General features: G+C 43.6%; 1 protein-coding gene across 1 annotated transcript in view; it reads right to left on the bottom strand.

Annotated features, from left to right (window-relative positions):
• The window catches only part of LOC130115577 (probable E3 ubiquitin-protein ligase HECTD4), a 76365-nt gene that overhangs the window by 6351 nt on the left and 50329 nt on the right, over positions 1 to 19685 (bottom strand). The window contains exons 53-73 of the mRNA XM_056283294.1: positions 18407 to 18544; positions 18113 to 18249; positions 17858 to 18018; positions 17570 to 17751; positions 17265 to 17470; positions 17036 to 17166; positions 16692 to 16897; positions 16389 to 16568; positions 14215 to 15614; positions 13894 to 14101; positions 13521 to 13744; positions 9632 to 9777; positions 9291 to 9394; positions 7349 to 7472; positions 5286 to 5476; positions 5046 to 5192; positions 4697 to 4816; positions 4414 to 4569; positions 4172 to 4275; positions 3200 to 3421; positions 2825 to 2991 (exon numbers count right to left, since the gene is read on the bottom strand). Coding sequence (XP_056139269.1) covers positions 2825 to 2991; positions 3200 to 3421; positions 4172 to 4275; positions 4414 to 4569; positions 4697 to 4816; positions 5046 to 5192; positions 5286 to 5476; positions 7349 to 7472; positions 9291 to 9394; positions 9632 to 9777; positions 13521 to 13744; positions 13894 to 14101; positions 14215 to 15614; positions 16389 to 16568; positions 16692 to 16897; positions 17036 to 17166; positions 17265 to 17470; positions 17570 to 17751; positions 17858 to 18018; positions 18113 to 18249; positions 18407 to 18544 — 4654 coding nt within the window. The remainder of the gene's footprint in view (positions 1 to 2824; positions 2992 to 3199; positions 3422 to 4171; positions 4276 to 4413; positions 4570 to 4696; positions 4817 to 5045; positions 5193 to 5285; positions 5477 to 7348; positions 7473 to 9290; positions 9395 to 9631; positions 9778 to 13520; positions 13745 to 13893; positions 14102 to 14214; positions 15615 to 16388; positions 16569 to 16691; positions 16898 to 17035; positions 17167 to 17264; positions 17471 to 17569; positions 17752 to 17857; positions 18019 to 18112; positions 18250 to 18406; positions 18545 to 19685) is intronic.

Raw genomic sequence — 19685 nt, 5'->3', positions numbered from 1 at the left:
TGGTCAATGTTGCATCAGAGGAGAATGCATGACTCTTATAACGGGGATCCAAGAGACATGCCAGTACAACATTTTTACCTTCTTCAATTTTTGAGAAACGTCGGTTAGGTTCTCTAGCATGACCTGCCTGAGCGTTCTGGTGCCTCATGAAGAGGGACTTTTTTCCTCTTCAAGTAGCATCTTCAATATAGTCAGACAGGGAATTATGCATGACAAAGATGAATCATAATGGCTCACTTCCACTGTCACTTCTATTGGGATGAGAGTTTCAACCAAATTGGACACAATGTCCCAATGGTCAGCAGTAGGCATGTGTATCCTCTATGTTCACCTGAGTAGATACTAAGGGCATGCTTTTGCTCAAGCATCCTGTGGAGCATTGAGTTCCACCTTGTTGGGACCGCCTGGATTATGTTGTGTTTGGGTAGGGCCAGGTCCTGCTGGATCGCCTTCAAATGCTGCTTGGTGAGAACAGAGTGGTGGAAATGGGCAGCACACTCATCACAATGATGTCGATGACTGCTCTTTGGCTCGACAGGCCATCATTCACTACAAGTTGTAGCGAGTGGGCTGTGCAGCTAAGGTCTGGCATTTCAGTCAGCCTGATTCCTTTCACCACATTTGCTCCACTATCATGAGGTCTTTGCTTATGTTCCAATCATCCAGCATGTCCAGGAATGTCTTTCTAATATACTCCCCAGTCTGGGACCCATGCATTGCTTTTGTATTCAAAACCACCTGCTTTCTTGTCCACCCATTGTCGATGAAGTGGCATGTAAGACTCGTAAGTGATTCTGGTGCCCCAAACCAGCAGTCAGTTGTGAAAGAGAGTGAGTGGTCGTCAGTATTCTCTGGTTGGATCAGAGCCTTTATCTTCCTTGCAACCTTGCAGTGGATTTCTTCCATCATTTCTGTGCAGTAATACTTTTCGTTTTTCGGCGTATATCTTGGTTCAACTACAGCCACGAGGCACTTGAAGCCAGCATCAGACACCACTGTGAACGGTTGGTTGTCATTAACAATCATCTCTGTGATCACTTTGTCCAAAAGTTTTGATTTAGCATCTGTATTTGGCCACTTTGTCTCTGAAACATTTGCTATATTGTAGGCTGAGGTTGAGTCGTTTTCTCCTGAGTATCTCTTTTCTTCTGTGCTGCATCATGCAATGTACGGTGATGAATCCTTAGATGAGCCCAAATATTTTTAGTTTTTGTAGTTGTTGCTCCCATACTGACACTTTCTTGAAATGTGTTGCACACCGCCTTCCCTGATGATGGCTGAGTAAATTAGTCCCACACTGCGCTTTTAGGTCTTTGTGCAGCCATCTACAATGAAAAACAGAAGCATATTGCTGATTATTTAATTCAAAATTAAGGCAGTTTTAGCATGTTTTCCCACAGCTGTGTGTGCAGGCATATATACTAACAAGTATCAACTTGATGTAAAACTATACATTAACAAGAGTAATCCATTATTATAATATCAAAATGCTACTTAAATTCCTATATAATCTGACTACTAATAACACTGGTAGCTGTACTAATTGTTGAAATAGAATTTCGTTTATCAAAGAGCATTTAATGCATTATAGACCAGCACAGGTAAGTGGGCATGTGTGTGTATTTCATTTTCAACCAAGATGGCTCTAGAAATTGTGTAAAGGGGAGGGGACTACAGTGCTAGGACTCCTGTCTTTGGTGGCTTGGTTAGTCCTGCTAAGGCCATTTAGAAAATGGCCTTAGCAAGATTTACAATAACCAGTGTTGTGCAAGTTCACATTTAACATAAGCTTGCTCAAAGTTCAGTTCACACAGATTAAAATGAACTAGTTCACGTTCATTATTTTGAATTTTAAACTAAGTTCACGGTTTTTTTTTTTTTTTTTTTGAATGAGCTGCTCCGAGCTTTAAGAGCCTCCTCCTACCCATCCATCCCCAGCCGGAAATCATTGTCACCAGTGCATAAGTAACATAAAGTGTCACTAATAGGATTTCGGTATTATTATTACATTTACTAAATCAAAAACACATTACCACCTACGTTGTCATCTGGGATTAACAATGTTGTACATGATATCAAAATATGTTGTACATGATACCACGTTTAATGACCGCCGCTCTTTTAGCACGTTCATGCACACACTGCCAATAACACTCTGTATGTAAGTAAAATATCACACATTAGCTTTTTTCTTTTAACCTAGTTACATTTGAAGGTTAAGCACAGCAGTGGAAATTGTGTTCTGTTTGAATTAACAATCTGTTGTCGAGTTCATGTCGGAACAACTTTATGCTCTTTGGTGTGTGTGTGTGTGTGTGTGTGTGTGTGTGTGTGTGTGTGAGGGGCAGAGAAACAGCGAAACTAATGTTACGCAGTGAGTTTTGTAACTAACATTATGGCATGCTTTTCTTACCAACCGAGAGGGTTTTATGGCATCTGGCATGCTCCTCTTACCTTAGAAAAGTGGTCCGACTCTTCGATGCTTCTCCTGTGTCTGTGTTGTTGGAGTGAGTGTTGTGCTGTGCTTCGGGAGAGTGAAGGCTGCGTTGGAGGTGCGCATGTTGCGCAGCGGACTTTTTTTTAAAAATCGGCTGGCCGATAAAAATATGCCGACAACAGTAATATGAAAAATGACGAATAGCTAGGCCGATAATCGGCCATAGCGATAATTTGTCGATCCCTACAACAGTGTTTTGCGTACAAACATAAAATATACTGGGATAAACAATGAAGAGTATTAGAAAATCACACACTCAGCCAACATGTTAACAGAAGCCTACAGACATTTAACGTAAGAGTTGTCATTGGAACACATTTCCCATACCTTACAGTGAGGTTGCGTCCTCCCCGGCACAACTCCACATCCTCTCCGGTCATGGTGATATAAGTGAAGGTGCAGCAGGGCCGGCTGGGGGAGTCCGGGCTCTCTCCTGAGTGGTGTTGGGATGATATCTCAGCACACAGGGCCTCCAGTTCCGCCTCATCACTCACCTGGAGGGTCAGAGAAACAGGAGTCATGATGATGATCATGGTGACAGTAATTAATGGGGGAAATATGAAAGAGATTTGGGCTTATAACACTACTGATCAAGAGGACTGCAGTCCTGAGTTGACGGGAATTGGTCATGGGGTTATCAATTGGTCATCTGGGTTGATGCGATAGTATCAGGAGCATGGGGTTGTACACCTGTCCTCATACATTTTCAAACTTCTTGACATAATTGTAGGTGAGTAAGTCCGCCTCGTGCAGGTCCTGCTCTGGGTCAAGAGGTTCGCCCACTAGACCCTTCCAGAAGGAGCCCAGCAGATCCAATGGAAGCGGCACATCAGCTCGGATGGCAATACCAAGAAGCTGGCCAAAGAAATGCAGTAGCTGTTCCTCTGCATAGCTGATAGGACAGGGTGTGAGGATGTACTTCCCCTACAGGAAACAGAAACATTACATGATTCCCATTGTGCCAGCAATGTTTTGTTCAACTGCAACGGATTCTATTTTTTTATGGTGACGACTATGATATCTGACTACTAAACGAGACAGAATTCCAGAAAAGGTAATTTTGAATAATTTCACTGACATCTTAATAACAGATAAAAAGCTGATGAGTAATATTCAAAAAGCAACATCCTAGAACTGTTTCTCGGAATTTCTTAAAATAACAGCCAACCAATTTCTCCATTATGCCAAAAACAATGTGTGAGTCTTCTGATAAAATTCCTCTGCTGTTTAAAATCCCTGACCTCCAACAAGGTCACAAATTGTTTGAGGTTGTGGATCATTTCAATTTCAGAAAATCACTTTTCTTTCTACAATTCTAACAAACTGGCTCACTTGGATAGCTTTTTCCACATACAGACATTTGTACTTCTAAACTAGGACTGTCCTCCCTCCAGCTGTCCTTGAGACATGACAGCAGTCCTCAAAAATATGAATCAAAGGCAACGTTTTCCTTAACTTTAGCTGCAGTGCTACCTCCCACATCAGCACTGACAGGAAAATTGGAGGAAACGCTGGTCCTAGGACAACTATTACACACTTAAAGCCCTTTTATGAATCTACATTTTGCTTACTTCTTAGCGGTGGACATCTGTTAAAGGACAATGGATATAAAATGGCCATAAATAAGACATACAAAGGGCCAAGCAACCAAGAAACACTATTCTGTTATGTTACCTTGTTACGGTTGGCTGCAGAGCTGGGGCAGGGAAGCAGCAGGGACAGTGCTGAGCTTTGCAACTCCTTACACACCTGCCACAGGAAATGTCTGAAGGAGCCACCTGAGGAGACACACACACATTATTATATCTGAATAGCTCATCACAACTGGTCTGAACAAAAAAAAAAAAAAAAAAACAACTCTGAAAAGACTAAAGGCTGCATGGCAGAAGGAAAAAAGATAAATGAGGAATACTAACTGGTGCCATGGACCTCTTCTCCAGTGAAGCGAATGTTAAAGGCATAGGTGGGGTCCCCTCCACTAGCCAGTTTCACACAAAGCTGGGATGAGGGCACACAAGACAGCTGACGTGCTGCCTGACAGAAATACGTGTTCTCTGATGATCGGATCTCTCCTGAAGAGCAAATATCAGACATGCACATAAAAATACCGAAGCAAGGTTTTAGAAGTGGCATAAAGCAAGCATTAGGGAGGGAAAAAAAACAAAAAAACAATAGCAAAAGTAAAGAAATTGCCTCTACCCCCAACAATCTCCAGAGGGTCCAATGTAATCTCTGGGGCAGCATGGTCAGCAGTCCGCTGTACTGTGGCATTCAGTACCCTGTTCATTACCGTGACCTTAGTGTCATAGAAGACCAGACCTGTAACAAGTTAGAACAGAGGGGAGGGTGTGAGAGAGAATAAAAAATGAACAGACATGCTGCATTTTGGTACACTCTTCATGCACAGATGTTATCAGAGTTTCTATTATAAGGGTCAGTCAGTGACACAGCAAAACATCAGCACGCCTTCTTGACTCATATCGACAGATATGTGGACATGTCCTACTGCCCTCCTAGGCCTCTGGTGAGATGGTGTAGTTTCACTCACCTTTTGCCTCACATAACAGTGCTGCAATGCTGTTCTGATAGGTGTGTGTTTGCCTCAGCTCAACCAGTGGCAGGAAAAAACTCTCCAGGGTGTTATTGAGGGACTGCAGCAGTGCAAAGCGCAGGCGTAGGCTCTCCACAGGTACATCTGCCAAAAAAGATTGAACGATCATGAGTTCCCAAGTGCACAAATATTTTCCACTATACAGGCAGTGACAATCAAACAAGGAGAGTCCCTTACTGAGCAGGCAAGCCACGCGTGGATCTGCGGTATCACTAGGGTCCAGATAGACTTCATGGGGGTGTAGTCTGGCAGGTGTGATAGCCAGGTGACGGCATAGCCTGTTTATGTACTGAACAAGAGCCACATCCATCTCCAGACTCCACTTTCTACAGGCCTTTTGGGCATGACGAGTGTCTATACAGGTGCACCTGGTAAAAAGGTGTTGTGTGTGAGCAGTAAAAACAAAACAGATTAATGACGTTTAGTTTTATAAATGATGACAATTCAAAAGAAGCAGAGGAATTATTTGAAATTCATTAGCCCCTAAAATGAATTCAAGCAGGCAAATAAAAACACATTGTGCAGATGCTCGATATCACGTGTTTCAAATGGTTCTCAGATATGTTAAACGATGAGTCTGCGGTGACATTCAGTGTGGTAGTGTGTGCACAACATTTTCTATTTCACCAAATGTTTGATCAAACTTCATCAAAGTATTCAACTAACAATGTACTCGAAACCAGCAGTGGTGTGTAATGTTTTTCAAAATTTTATAACCAACACTTGCGAATTTTTTAAGCTTAAACAGACAAAAAGCATCCCAGTCTGGCAACTGTGATGTCATTGCCTCAAGTTGTAAGAACGTGTGTAGAACACCATGTTTCCCCAGAAGCGCAGTCAGTAAGCAGTAAGTCACTTCCTGTGGGCATGCAAAGTTCACTGGTTCAAGCCCCGAAGTGTCCAATTCAAACTCACCAGCCTTGAGGCAATTTATGCATATGGCATGTTTTTACATTCTTTTGAAGGTCATATTAAGTTGAAGACTGCCTTTTGATGGATTTTAGATTTTCAACCATTTTGAGTTTTGTCCAAATCTATTTTTTCGCTAGCTCTCCTATAAATTTTGAGCAATTGTCACCAAATTTGGTACGGAGCATCTCTGGACCAAACCAGAAAAAGTGACATTTTGGATTTTGGATATTCCATATGGTTTCGATTATACAAGCCAATCTTTTTCTTTTCTTTTTTTTTTTGTCAAAATAACTAATTTTCCAAAATGTGCAATAACTCATGAATGTGTTACGATATCAACCAGAAATATGACACACATGCTCAGGAGTTTTCACTAAGCTTACAAATTAAAGTTCAGTGCACTAAGTGCTTAGACCCTGCCCATTGCCGCTTGCGGCTTTATTTCATAATTGCCTTTATCATTTGTGCTGGCTATATAACTAATTTGCATCACTCTCAGTACTTCCTCCCTTTCTCCCTCTGCGTGAACGCTGTGTCTGAGTCTGCCTCCTGTATGCATATGAAATCTATTCTCTCCCCAGGGCTCCTTCAAGTGGAGCAGGTTTTGTGGTGCAGGGTCCCACCGGCTCTTGACTTTATCTGTAGGAGTTACCTGATGTTGTCTTGGATGATCCCATATTTACTCCATATGCTTTGCATGCTCTCCTTACAATTTTTATAACCTAGTACATTTAAATTTGCTTTGCTATATTTTATGTATTAACTGTATATTGTCTATATTACCTCGCTCTGTGTGTAATTTCTGGTTGTAAAATGTCATTATGTCACTCTTGTATACTCTGTGCATTTGACACCTACTGCAATTCTTTCCGTCCTGGAAGAGGGATCTCCCCCCTCCCGTTGCTCTTCCAGAAGTTTCTCCCATTATTTTCCTAAAAAGGTTTCTGTTGTGGAGATTTTTATCATCTGAGTCGAGGGTCTAAAGATAGGGGGTGTTGTACCGATTTTAGAGCTATTTGGAACTATGTGATTTTATCCTATACAAAAACTTGACTTTACTTTAAAGGCCAGTATTCTTATTCTGCCGAATAGGCCATCATAAAAAAGTGACTTTTTCAGGGGGCAGAGCAAAAAGTGAGCAATTTGCAATGCACTCAAGAATTGGGCTTTAGGTTTGCTATCTACGATGACGTCAAGGAATCATGTGCGTACGAGCTGTCGGCACAGTATGTTCCATGTCCTGAAAGCTGACGGCAATCATGCCTCAAGGAATGTGTACAACAGTGAGCTGACTGCTGGGTTGTGGGGGTCGGCTTTTCCAGTCTCACCTTTCAAAGTGGAGGTCAAAACCGCAGGCCAAAATGGCCCTCCATACACTACGGATGTCCTGCTTAGCACGGTCTACTGCAAACTTGTGGAAGCCTTCCAACGTCAGGTACTTTTCCTCTGGGACTAAGAAAAGAGATAAAGGAAGAAATTAGGTTGTCAGCGCCTAGTTGTTCAAAAGGACTATGATATAAGCTTATCCATGGAGCTGGAAAGCTTATCCATGGAGCTGGAAAGCAGTGGAAAAATGTCCTTTATGCGTGAACACATAATAAACACTGATCAGCCAAAACATTAAAATCACTGATAGGTTAATGAATAACACTGATTATCTCATTACAATGGCACCTGTCAAGGGGTGGGATGTACTAGGCAGCAAGTGAACAGTCAGTTCTTGAAGTTGGTGTGTTGGAAGCAGGAAAAATGGGCAAGCGTAAAGATCTGAGCGACTTTGACAAGGGCCAAATTGTGATGGCTAGTAGACTCGGTCAGAGTATCTCCTAAACAGCAGGTCTTGTGGGATGTTCCTGGTATACAGTGGTCAGTACCTTCCAAAAGTGGTTCAACGAAGGGAAACCAGTGAACCAGAGACAGGGTCATGGGCGCTCAAGGCTTATTGGTGGGTGTAGGGAGTGAAGGCTAGTCAGTCTGGTCCAATCCCACAGAAGAGCTACTGCAGCTGAAATTGCTGAAAAAGTTCATGCTGGCTATGATAGACAGGTGTCAGAACACACAGTGCTTTCTGTGTATGGGGCTATGTAACCGCAGACCGGTCAGAGTGTCCATGCTGACACCTGTCTGGCACCCAAAGCACCAACAATGGACATGTGTGTCAGAACTGGACCATGGAGCAATGGAAGAAGCTGGCCTGGTCTGATGAATCCCATTTTCTTTTACATCATGTGGATGACTGGGTACGTGTGTGTATAATTTACCTGGGGAAGAGATGGCACCAGGATGCTCTATGGGAAGAAGACAAGCCAGCGGAGGCAGTGTGATGCTCAGGGCAATGCTCTGCTGGGAAACCTTGGGTCCTGGCATTCAGGTGGAGGTTACTTTGACACATACCACCTACCTAACATTGCTGCAGACCAGGTAACATCCCTTCATGGCAATGGTATTCCCTGATGGCAGTGGCCTCTTTCAGCAGGACAATGTGCCCTGCCAGACTACAAAAATTGTTCAAGAATGGTTTGAGGAAGATGACACAGAGTTCAAGGTATTGCCTTGGCCTCCAAATTCCCCAGATCTCCATCTGATCGAGCACCTGTAGGATGTGCTGGAAAAACTAGTCCGATCCATTGAGGCCCCACCTTGCAACTTACAGGGCTTAAAAGGTCCTGCTGCTACCGTCTTTGCGCCAGATACCACTGGACACCTTCAGAGGTCTTATGGAGTCCATACCTTAATGGGTCAGAGCTGTTTTGGTGGCACAAGAGGGACCTACACGATATTAGGCAGGTGGTTTTAATGTTTTGGCTGATCGATGTATATTCAATATTTCTAGACAGGCACATTTATAATGGGTTTTGTGATTACTCATTAAAGATGGTAAAATAGAAATCACACAAGTCTGAAATTTTCAAGGTCAAACCACTGGATCCTCTCCTGTATGTGTAACTTCATGATACTCATATTCCTTGTGTAACCAATGCTTGTGTGTGCCAGTGCTACAGAAACCAGGACAATCATATAATTAAAAGGAAAAAAACAAAACAAAAAACAACTTGCGCTTGGTAAACATAGGTAAAGGAATATGAAAAAAGGACTGTGTTCTGTGCATTTTATATTAAAGTACATTCAAAAGAAAGGTTATCTTGCATTAATTGTACGAGAAAATTGATCCACATTAAGCTAGATTTCCAACTTCATCAAGTTCCCCTTTGATGTGCCAGTGTATTTTCATTTGGTGTGTTTCTATCATAGACCCAGTTTAGTCCCTACCATCCGGCTTCTTGGCAGGAGATTTGTCCACATCTTTCTCATCAGGTCTTGATTTCTCAGGAGATTTGGGTTTCAGAACGGTCTTCTTCTCACTCAATGCAGTCCTGGCAAAGACAAGCATAACTGACTGTGAGGATGGATGGATGAAGCTCATAAAATATGGAGGCTGCACACTGTGTTTTATGCAATGTATGTGATTAAGTATTTAGATTACATATTTGAGTAACAATCGATGAGTTTGAATTTTTGAGTTCACTTTGCTCTCGAGTCAAACTGGTAAAATGTATCTGGGAAGAAAAGAAAATCTTATGTTTGATACCTTGGTGTTGGGAATGACTCACCTGACACTGTTGAGAACAGACTTCTCCTTAGCTGGGGGTTTGGTGATAGGCCTCTTGGTACTCACCACCTTGCCTTGGTGCTGCTCTTTGCTTGCCTTGCTGTACTTGTTCTTGTTAGGCTTGGAAGTGCCGTACTTTCGTAGAATCTGTGAAAAACATGTTGCTTCAGGAAATCTTGTTTTGTCCTTACAATCATGAGGGAACTGTACTAAAAAAAAAAGTACACACAGACTGCTCAACAAATGGGTAACACTCTGGGTCCTTTAAATTCAATTAGGAGCAATGCCCAAAAAAAAATCATATATCTTGCCTTAATACCTCTCCACAAAAGAAAAATTAACAATTACAAGAGAAACTACAGCATTTACACTAGCTTAGTACACACCCATCCACACCAACTATACTCCAAACAACACCTACAAGCAGATCAGGGTCGTCTGGGCAGGAGGGGTGTGTTAGTGGTTTAAATTTGCTGATGACACCACAGTAGTGGGTTTGATCTCCAACAATGATGAAACAGTCTACAGAAGTGAGAGTTAATCTCTGGTGGACTGGTGTAACGCAAACAACTTGGAATGAAATGTTTCTGAAACCCAAGGAATTAGTAGTGGACTTTTGCAGGAGCAATAGGGAGTCATAAACAACACTGAAGTTCAACAAGTGGACAGCTACAAATTTTTGACAGCGACAATCCCTCCACTTTGAAATGAGATGGGGGGGGGGGGACAACACCGCTACTATTCTCAAGAAAGCACACCAGAGACTTTTCTTTTTAAGACAACTGAGAAAATTTGGTATATCCAGGAATGGTTTGGTGTTTTATAGCTCAACAGTGGAGAGCATCCTTACCTACGCAATACGTGACGTGCCACATTTATGTCTGGTCAACGGTTTGCGTTGGGTGAGCATAATTAAAGCGTCATCTTATGGCCTGTCATATAAGCATTTTGGGCCGATACGATATTTCATTTTAAAGCCTTTATCCGCTGATACCGACGACGTGTAGATATCGTGCATCCCTAGTATTATGTGCTCTATACGTGAGTGGTTCTATGTGTTTGTCTGTGTTTAAGTGAGTTCACTAAGACAAATTCCAATCAATCCTGTTGATATGCCAATAAAGCATTGAACCTCGAATCTTGGTTCGGGTCTGATAAGCCTTGACAACTCATACCCCCACACCCCGCCATTTTAACTCCCAACATGGCACAAGTGCACATTAAGAAATGGGACTATTCGAATGGGTAGGGACGTCGGCAGGTCGTCGTGAGTATGTGGTGGGCCAGGAGGGCCCCCTTGCCCAAATGGATCACTTTGTCCTTGGTGCTGGGTGGTGTTCTGCCTACTGCATACTGGCAGGGCTGTAGTGAGCACTGCCAGGTGCTTTCTGGTGCCCCTGGGTGACGGCCCATCATCATGGGTGTTGGCCGTGGAGCGGAGGGCGGCTGTCGGACTTGCTCCCACTGCATGGCTTTTCTGTGATGGGCACTGCGGATGCAGGGGGTGGTGGGGGAACTGCATGTCTGGCTGTCCACGCGTGCTGGTGGGACTCTGTCTGCCCTGGGGAAGGGTGCCATCTGGTAGCCTGGGTCAGGTGTATTCGGGTATGTGGGGGTATGCTCGTTGCATGCAGCCGGATGGGGTCTAGCTAGCTGACGGTGCGTTGGTCTGTTGGTTGTGGGGCCTGGCTCTGGGCCGGCGGCTTGTGCTTGCCGTCAACAGCTCAGGTCCCACATGTGGGTATACCTTGAGCCTGTGCTTGGGGGTTGTTGGTGGGGGTGCGGGCCTGGCTTGTGCTTTTGGCACTGGTTTGTGCTCCTCAGGGGCATGCATGGCTGTTCCTCTGTGGGCACCTGGCCCCCCCTGTGGGCTCCGTGTTCCTATGTGATTGCGTTGTTTTGGGCTTCGGCTGTTCTCCTGGTCATGGGGTGCCTGCACCACTGCGGGGCCCTTGGGTGGCTGCAGAGCCTGTCTGCTGCTCCAAGGCACTATGATAAAGTCGTGATTTTCAGACACCAGAATTTATTAGGACTAATTCTGTGCACTCACAGGTGGACACTTCACATTCATATAGGTGGACATGTCACATGCATGTACACTCTCCTAACATCTGCCTCATCACACTCCCTGAAACACTCTTACATCCTTCTTCCTTGTCCTTTCTCCCCCTTTTTTCCTTTTTTTCTTGTCTTCTCCTTTATCACTATAACTGTTATCCTAAACTGATTGATAAGATTGATTTAGTTATGTTTTCTCAAACACATGTCAGTGCCTGTTTCTATGTCTATGTCTTATCAGGCCATTTTTCGTTTCCAAGTTTCCCTTGTGGTGATTGTCCCCCTCTTGGAGAAGTGATGCTGATTGGTTGTTTGGCTGATCGAACATATGAAAGACGGGGTCCGGCGGAGGCTATAAATGTATGACAAAAACCCTGTGCTCTTGTCCTCCCACAGAGGATGGAGTTATTATAAAACGTGCACTCAGTAGAGTACAGATCTCCGCCAGGTGTACTTATCTCCCCTTCTCTAGTGTACGAACCTGGTGATGAATCGCCCCTATTGTCGCCTACCGGGAGAAGGGTAATACACGAACAAACGGACAGAAAAACCAGTGTTTTTCCTGCCATTATAAGACTTTTGTGCAGCACCCAAGTCGACTGAAAAGGAAATATGGGAAAATAAGTTGTTAATATGCAGTACTCAAAGGCTAAAAAAATCTACCAAATAAAAACGTTTTTCCTGTCAGTCTTTGGATGTGCAGCCTCCTAGGCGGACCCTCGCACAAATGTGTCCAAGTCTGACATGAAATGACAGAGATCAAAAATTTTAAAGCCCTCATTAAAAGACTTCAGATGTGTTTAACTGTTGTGGTTTTCATGATATAAAATGAATCAAGGCAAATGGCTGCGCTGCTGATTGACTTTCATTCATAAAACTTAAGAAAACATAGCTCAGCCCAGGAATGTTTTATTGTAGCTACTGAGCTGATTTCCAGCTGTGACTGATTAATCCTACTCTTGAAATTGTATTCTTATAGCAGCGTTTTAACATTACAATACATTGTAAAAAACTTTATTAATCCCGCTAATTGGCACATTTGTTTGGAGCAGCTTGTTGTACACAAAACACGGTAACATACAAACAAATAACACAAACAATAAAGAACATTCCAGAGAGCTAAATATGGAATAAAATCTATAAGATCTATAAATAATTAACAATACTGATAGGCTACATAAACTTAAGCACAATAAAACAGTCAGACAAAAAAAATTACGGAGCATTTAGTAGTCGAATTGCAGAGGGAATGAATGATTTAGAATAATGGTTAATTTTACTGGAGACTATTTTGATTGGAGACTATGGCACTTTTGCGTGGTGGTGAGGTGAATAAAGCCAATTAATTTTGGTCCAGTTCTCCTGTGGTAAGATCAGCAGTGAAAGATTTGCTGGCTTACAAAATATGATTAACTTCTCGTTTACTTTCAAGACTCATACTCAAATACAAAATGTTTTGGTTTTGACAGTCACTGCCCGATTTGACTCAAACCATAGATTTGGGTCACGCATGCGCACGGTTGACTTAGATTTGGCAGTGTTGGAGAGCAGCATTGGCTGATCGAGGTAGAGAGTGAATGAGGGAGTGTTGAAAGTGAGAATAAACATTTTTCCAAGGTTTTTAATAACTTCAATCATGAGAGGTTCGTCATCATACACTCATAACTGTGCACAATTTTTTTTAGGCCGATACGTCTAATAGTTTGCGAGATTACCCAGACGCACACACGTGCGCGACCAAATGCATAATCCCCTCCTGGCTACTGCCTGGCAAAGATAATAAACCTATCCTACATCTATATGTACATCTTCCAACAACACTAGCACAGTACCTGAGTTAGCTGGTCATCAAGAAATTTCTTGGGAGGTCGAGCATTGGTGAGGAAAACATGCAGTAAGTTGCCAGGTGTCTGTGAGTTGATCTGCTCCTTGCTGAGGTAAATGTCAGAGACTTTAACTGGCTTGGCTGGGGAAAGACTCAGCATCTGTTCTGAGTGTACACAGCTTTTAAATATTTCTGTCAGAACATCTCGTGCTCCTGGTATAAGCTTGTCCCCTTGAAACAAAGAAAAACTTTATTCAGTATTTTGCGCAGATAAGCTTGAGATATTTTAAAATCCTTATCTATTATGTAAAAGCACAGGATATTTTAACTTTATGCAAGTTTTTTTTTACTTTATATGTATAATGAATAGATCTACTAACCTCTGATTGACTTATCCAGGAAGTAGTCTTCAAGTGCCGAGCTTCCCTGTGTGTCGAACAGGCTTTGGTTAACACTGGAGGCTGTAAGGATCTCCTCATTAGTTAGCTCCATCAGCTCTTCTTCACCTTCTAGGCTGGACAAGCCAATCAGGTCACTGCTGTTAAAAAGACTGGCTCGGATCTTCTCCACTTTTGCCCGAGACCGAACCTATGTTCATCAAAAGAAAAAGATATGAGCCACTATCTCTAGTTATTCCTTGCTTTTGAAAAATATATCCATAAAAACTGACATCTTATAAGTAAATTTGAGAAACAACTAACCTCAATAACAGCATAGCCCTTGATGGGCCTGGCCATGATGGCATTGCTGTCCAGTGAGGTGACTGTGTACATGGAGCCGCCATCTGACACTGAAGCCGTTTCTGCGCTGTCCAGTGGCTCTCCCAAGCTACCCAGACTCCCCAAGCTCCCTGTGCTACACAGGGAGATATCTAGGCTCTCTTGGCTTGAAACAGTGTGGGGATCTAAGGTGCCCTGCTGGGGGTAGGTAACAGCAGAGGCTGCAGCAGCTGGGGTAAGAGGTGGGGCGGCTAGCAACTCCTGATCCACAGAAAGTTCACTGGCAGTACGGGATACTCCCTGGGAGGAACTGCAAATAGAGGTCTGGCTTGTTGAGGCTGAAGCACTCACACTCATGGCTGGAGTCACACTGCTAGAGCTGTCAGGGCTCTCAGGACCTCCATTGTTGGGGCAGGGACGCTCGGGCTCAGGGCCCACCTTGCCATCCTGAGGGCTGGATACTCCAGCTCCAGCCTTTGTCTTCTTAGGGTCTTCCTCCTGTAGGGGGATAAAAATCTCATCCTTGAAAAGGCCCCCATGGGCGTTGCAGGCCCTACGGATTGCACTGCGAACCACAGCTTCCTCCAGGTGGGTAGGGATGCCTGAGAGCACCAGGAGGCGACTGTGGGCGGTGGGACCCACCAAGGCCTGGCAGGCATCTGTCACTGCATCGCTAGTGACGCTCAGCCCCTGAGGATCCTTACTGGCAAGGTGTCGTAGGATCATAAGCAAAGTGAGGCCACGGTGGAACCATAGCATGTCCTCAGGCTTACTCCCTGCTATGTTGAGCAGGGCACCATCACTCTCCGACAGCCGAGTGCCTCCACTTCCTCGTTTCCCTGAGACGGCCACTGCTACTGCTGCTGCTGCTCTCTCACGCTTCATCTTCACTTTCTTACGCTTGGACAGTAGGCTGGGGCTCTGTGGTGTCTGGCCTGGGGATGAAGATGAGGATGAAGAGGAGTCACTGAGGTTGGGGGCACTGGTGGAAGAGAGAGCTCCCACTGCACAGCCGCTTACATTAAGAGGCAGGGTAACCTCTGCCACGGCCAGACAAACCTCCATCAAAGCGTGGAAGTATGTGGAGAAGCGGCTCTGCTCAGCCCCCAGAGCCAAGGAAACACCTCCTGATGAGGAGCCCCCTGCCCCAGCTCCTCCAGCTGTCCAGCCCTGAGTCTCTTTGTCATAGAGCTTACGGAGCTCTGTCTGAAGTGCCATGAGTACCGCCAGGCAGGGGTTGAGTAGCAGCGCAATAGAGCTGGAAAGGCCAGCAGGGTTCTTGCGCTGCTCCAAATGGTGGATTTTGCGGAAGAGCTCAGCTAGCAAATGAAATGTGAGTTCCTTGATTGAGGGGGCCAGATCTGTGGTCCAAAGTAAACCTCCTACAATGAGCCAAAAGAGAAGAGAAAAAATAAATGATGTTAAACTTTACTAATTATCCTCTACATTTGATCCACCCTAACTTCTAAGGAAAAGCAGGCAGCCACAGCATGGTGCCCAGGGATCAACCCCAAGTTCTGAGGCCAGTGCCTTCGTAATTGCAAAAAACAAGGCTGATGGTAGGAGTACCTGATATCTAACCTAATATTGCTTGTCCTCTGAATGTCTGAGGAAACTGAAGTACCCAGAGGACACTACCTTGAATACAGAGATAACATGCAAATTCCACAAAGAAAGGAGCCAGACATGAACTTAAACCAAAACCTTTTTCTTGCGAGGCAACAGTGCTAACCACTGCCCCACCTAGCTGTGCAAATGAATACATTTCTTTACATTGAATTCAGGCTTGGTGATCATTATTCCCTACTCTTCATAGAATAAAATGTGGATTTAGTCAAAATATTTGCACAGTTAGGGACAATTTTCCAATTGGGAAACAGTCTGAGAGGAATATCATATACTCAAAGTATATACTCAAAGTATAAAGTATATACTCAAAGTATTTACTAAAAATGAACTTTTTAGGTATCAAATCAATATAGATGTCAGGCTATCCAGCAACATCACTCAACTAACATTTGACATTTATTAATGTCTTCTAGGATGAAAAACATTGAGTATGATTGTCATAGCTGCACTTAACATGGATACACAAAATATGATTGGACTATAAAAAGTCAGGCCCACTGTGTGGTTATGATCGGGCCTCCACATACCTAGCAGCTCTACCACCTGGAGCAGCACAGATGAAGGTACTGTGTCCAGCTCATCTTCTGAACGCTCACTGCTCTCCCCCGGCTTCCAGGTCAATAGCTGCTCAGCAAACGCCATGGCTAGAGGGAATTCCAATGGCAGCGAGTGCAGTACCAACACAGCACCAGGAGGAGGTGATACTCCTGAGAAAAGTGGAGGAATTTGTTCTTAACATCATGGCATAACAGGTATGCATTCTTCAGGCAAAACAAGAACAACGTACACTAAAAATAATAAATAAAACCTTTTGGAAGCAGGAGACTCACCTAGCTTGATGTGCACCTTATCGGTGGGAATGATGACAGATGGGTACTGGTTGGTGGTTGGAGGGGGAGTGAGGCCTGTGTTGGTAGGCGAGGCATCCAGAGGATAGCACACCGCCTCCATTAGATTTAGTTGGCCGTTTCTTCGCACTTTATGACCCAGGCCATACACCATGACTCGTGCCCAGGGAGCCTTGTACAGGCTCGAGCTAATGGAGTGGAACAGGGAAGACAGATAAGTGATGGAAAAAATGCTAATTAGGGCGAGAGTGGGTCAAAAATCTAAAGAAACAAGATTTATGGGTTCATCAGGGGTCACTGAATTTGAATACTGCTAATGAACTTACTCTTTGCGACAGCCTAGTTGGCTCTCTTTGCAGGATACGATCACAAATGCTGCACCCGGGAAGTTGACGTCCATACTGACCTTTGACTCGGTCACAGGAAACTCCTCTGAAGTAAACTGCTCTGGTGCATTCTGTCCGAGAGAACAAATGAAAAGGTCTCAATCTCAACACAAAAGTTAATTAGCGGGAAAAAAAGTATTGAAAACATGCATTCATTGACACTGTAGACCTGTAGGAAGCAGCAGATCTGCTTGGTGAGCTCTAGTAGGCTCTCCTCTCCCTGGTGTAAGGCACGGTTTATGGCCACAGTCAGCCACTCCCGAATGGGCTGAGCGTTGCCCTGGTAGAACAAGTCTGTAGGAGAACAGCTCTGTCCCTGGAGATTGTGAAGCACAGACTGGGCCAGTAGGATGGAACTAGAGCTAATGGTGCCATCTGCAGGGGGGGAAAAACAGCATTCAATGGAAATGCCACAAAATACATGCTGTAGAAGTTCAGCATTTATCATTATTCAAGAAACAAACTCACACTCACCAGGCAGAGGTGGAGCCAGAAGCTGATTGGATAAAAGTTGCAAGTGTTCCAAGGTGATGTCACGGATAGCTGGAATGTGGAAGAGACGAGTGAAGGTGTGGGGGTTCTTCGGGGCAAAGATTTTAAGCAAGGCCATGCGGCAATACAACCGCGCAAGTGCACTCTCGCAGCGAAGCAATTCCCTAAAAAAATGAAAGAAAAAAAATAAGAAGGAGGATATTTTAATTTATAAAATTACTTAGAGGAAAAGGCATAGCTGACTTCTGTTTGTTCCCAAAACTGTGTTACCTGTGAATCTGGATGTTGCTGCTGTCTAGGGAGACCAAACCGTTGGCTGCAGTGCGGCGGGATCCAGCAGGGGGCCGCTCCAGCATCTCAATAGGGTACCAATACCTCACCAGCACCCCTTCACTGCGTAGGTAGGTCTCCACCTGTACCAGCTCATTCACCTGAGCCAACACACACACACACACACAGGATAAGGATTCCCAATATGTTTTTAATGACAGCTGAAAACACTGACATCTCATCTACTGTACTTACAGAGTCCACATCCAGCACGACCCCATGCAGACCAAAGGTCTTCAGCATGCCCCGGATAGCGAACTTGGGCAGGGCTGTTCCCCCGGTAGTGCTATTCGTGTTATTGCTGTCTGGACAGCGGATGACCACAGTCAAACCTGGGTTTTAAGAAAGAAAAAAAAGGTAAGAATTTATTTTTTTTGTAAACTTTTACAATATAAAAATCTGAATATCATACAATACATTGCTTACATGAGCAATGCTAACCTTGATAAGTTTACTGATTATTGGTAAAGTAATGTAGGTGGAAAGTACCTTTGCGAACTTTGTCAATCGTGAACTTGTTGGCCTCATCCTTGATATCCTCAATAGTGGGAAGGTAAAGATCACGAGGAATGCCACCATTCTCTTCATACAGGAATTCTACAGTCTGTCTTGCAATGTCAACCATACCTATTGCCGTTTACACATGGCAAAGAAAAGCAACAACAAAAATCATCCTTGCCACACGGATCAGGCTTATGACAGAGAGACTCTTGTAAGTATTCACCTCTAAATACACCCATCTCATCTCTAAAATAAACCCATTGAGGACTCAGGCTATGGATGGGTGCAACTTCTATCAGACGATAACTACTTGTCCCCCACAATGAAATCTTGTTTTGATTTTTTTTGGTCATTAGTCACACTTGATATCTCAGTCACAGCACAACAGATTTTGACAAAACTTTGGGGGAATGGTGCACCCCACCAATGTGCTCCAAAGAGGGCACCACATCTTTTTTTAGATATTTTGCTTAGCCATGTGTCATGTACAATATTGCATCCTAATTAATTTCATACACTTTAAAGGATTGGCTGACATTATGCAGAATGACTCATCATGCAAACACACATGATCACAGTCAAGAAATCTGCTTAGTTGCCGCTGCTTGACAAATATGTAGAATTCATACACTTTGACTATGAAGTGCACAGACCGTAGCAAGCTACTTTGACTTCTTTTGCACCCATATTTTTATCAGGACAAATCCAAGTATGCATTTACATGCATCTGAAACTGCTTTTATCTTGTGCATTGTACGCTGTCTTAGCAGCAAAGAGCTAAAGGTCCTGTGAAACAGCATTTATAGCTGCAAACTTCCCTTTATTTACCATATATTCTAATGAAATACAACGGTCAGGTGGGGTTCTGTAAGGGGAGGGAGTGTGATTTGACTAACAGCTAATAATGGCCAGACCTTTTAGAAGAATGTGGACATTGACATGCTATAGGCCAGTTTCAATTTGATGGTAGAAGATCACTCATCTTCCCTCAATCTTGCACCCTATTCATTGGACCTTTTGTTAGTGTACAACCCAGTTGCAGAGTGAGTTAATTAAAAAGACAACACAATTTTTCAGAAGAGGAAAAAATTCTTAAATTTTTTTTTTGTGGTTTTCTAGAACATAGTGTTAAATAGATGTGCCTTAGATGCAGCTTAAAGAGGTAATAAGAATTAAAATATTTTTTTCAATTCATTGGAGATTTAAGCAATAAAAGTAGGCAAGGGAGTTTTGCAGAAGTAGCCAACAAAGTTAGAGGTGTGAGCCA

This window comes from Lampris incognitus, chromosome 1, assembly GCF_029633865.1.
Source record: "Lampris incognitus isolate fLamInc1 chromosome 1, fLamInc1.hap2, whole genome shotgun sequence".
NCBI lineage: Eukaryota > Metazoa > Chordata > Actinopteri > Lampriformes > Lampridae > Lampris > Lampris incognitus.
The sequence above is the reverse complement of the archived record's forward strand: the minus strand, read 5'-3'. Positions and strand labels throughout refer to the sequence as shown.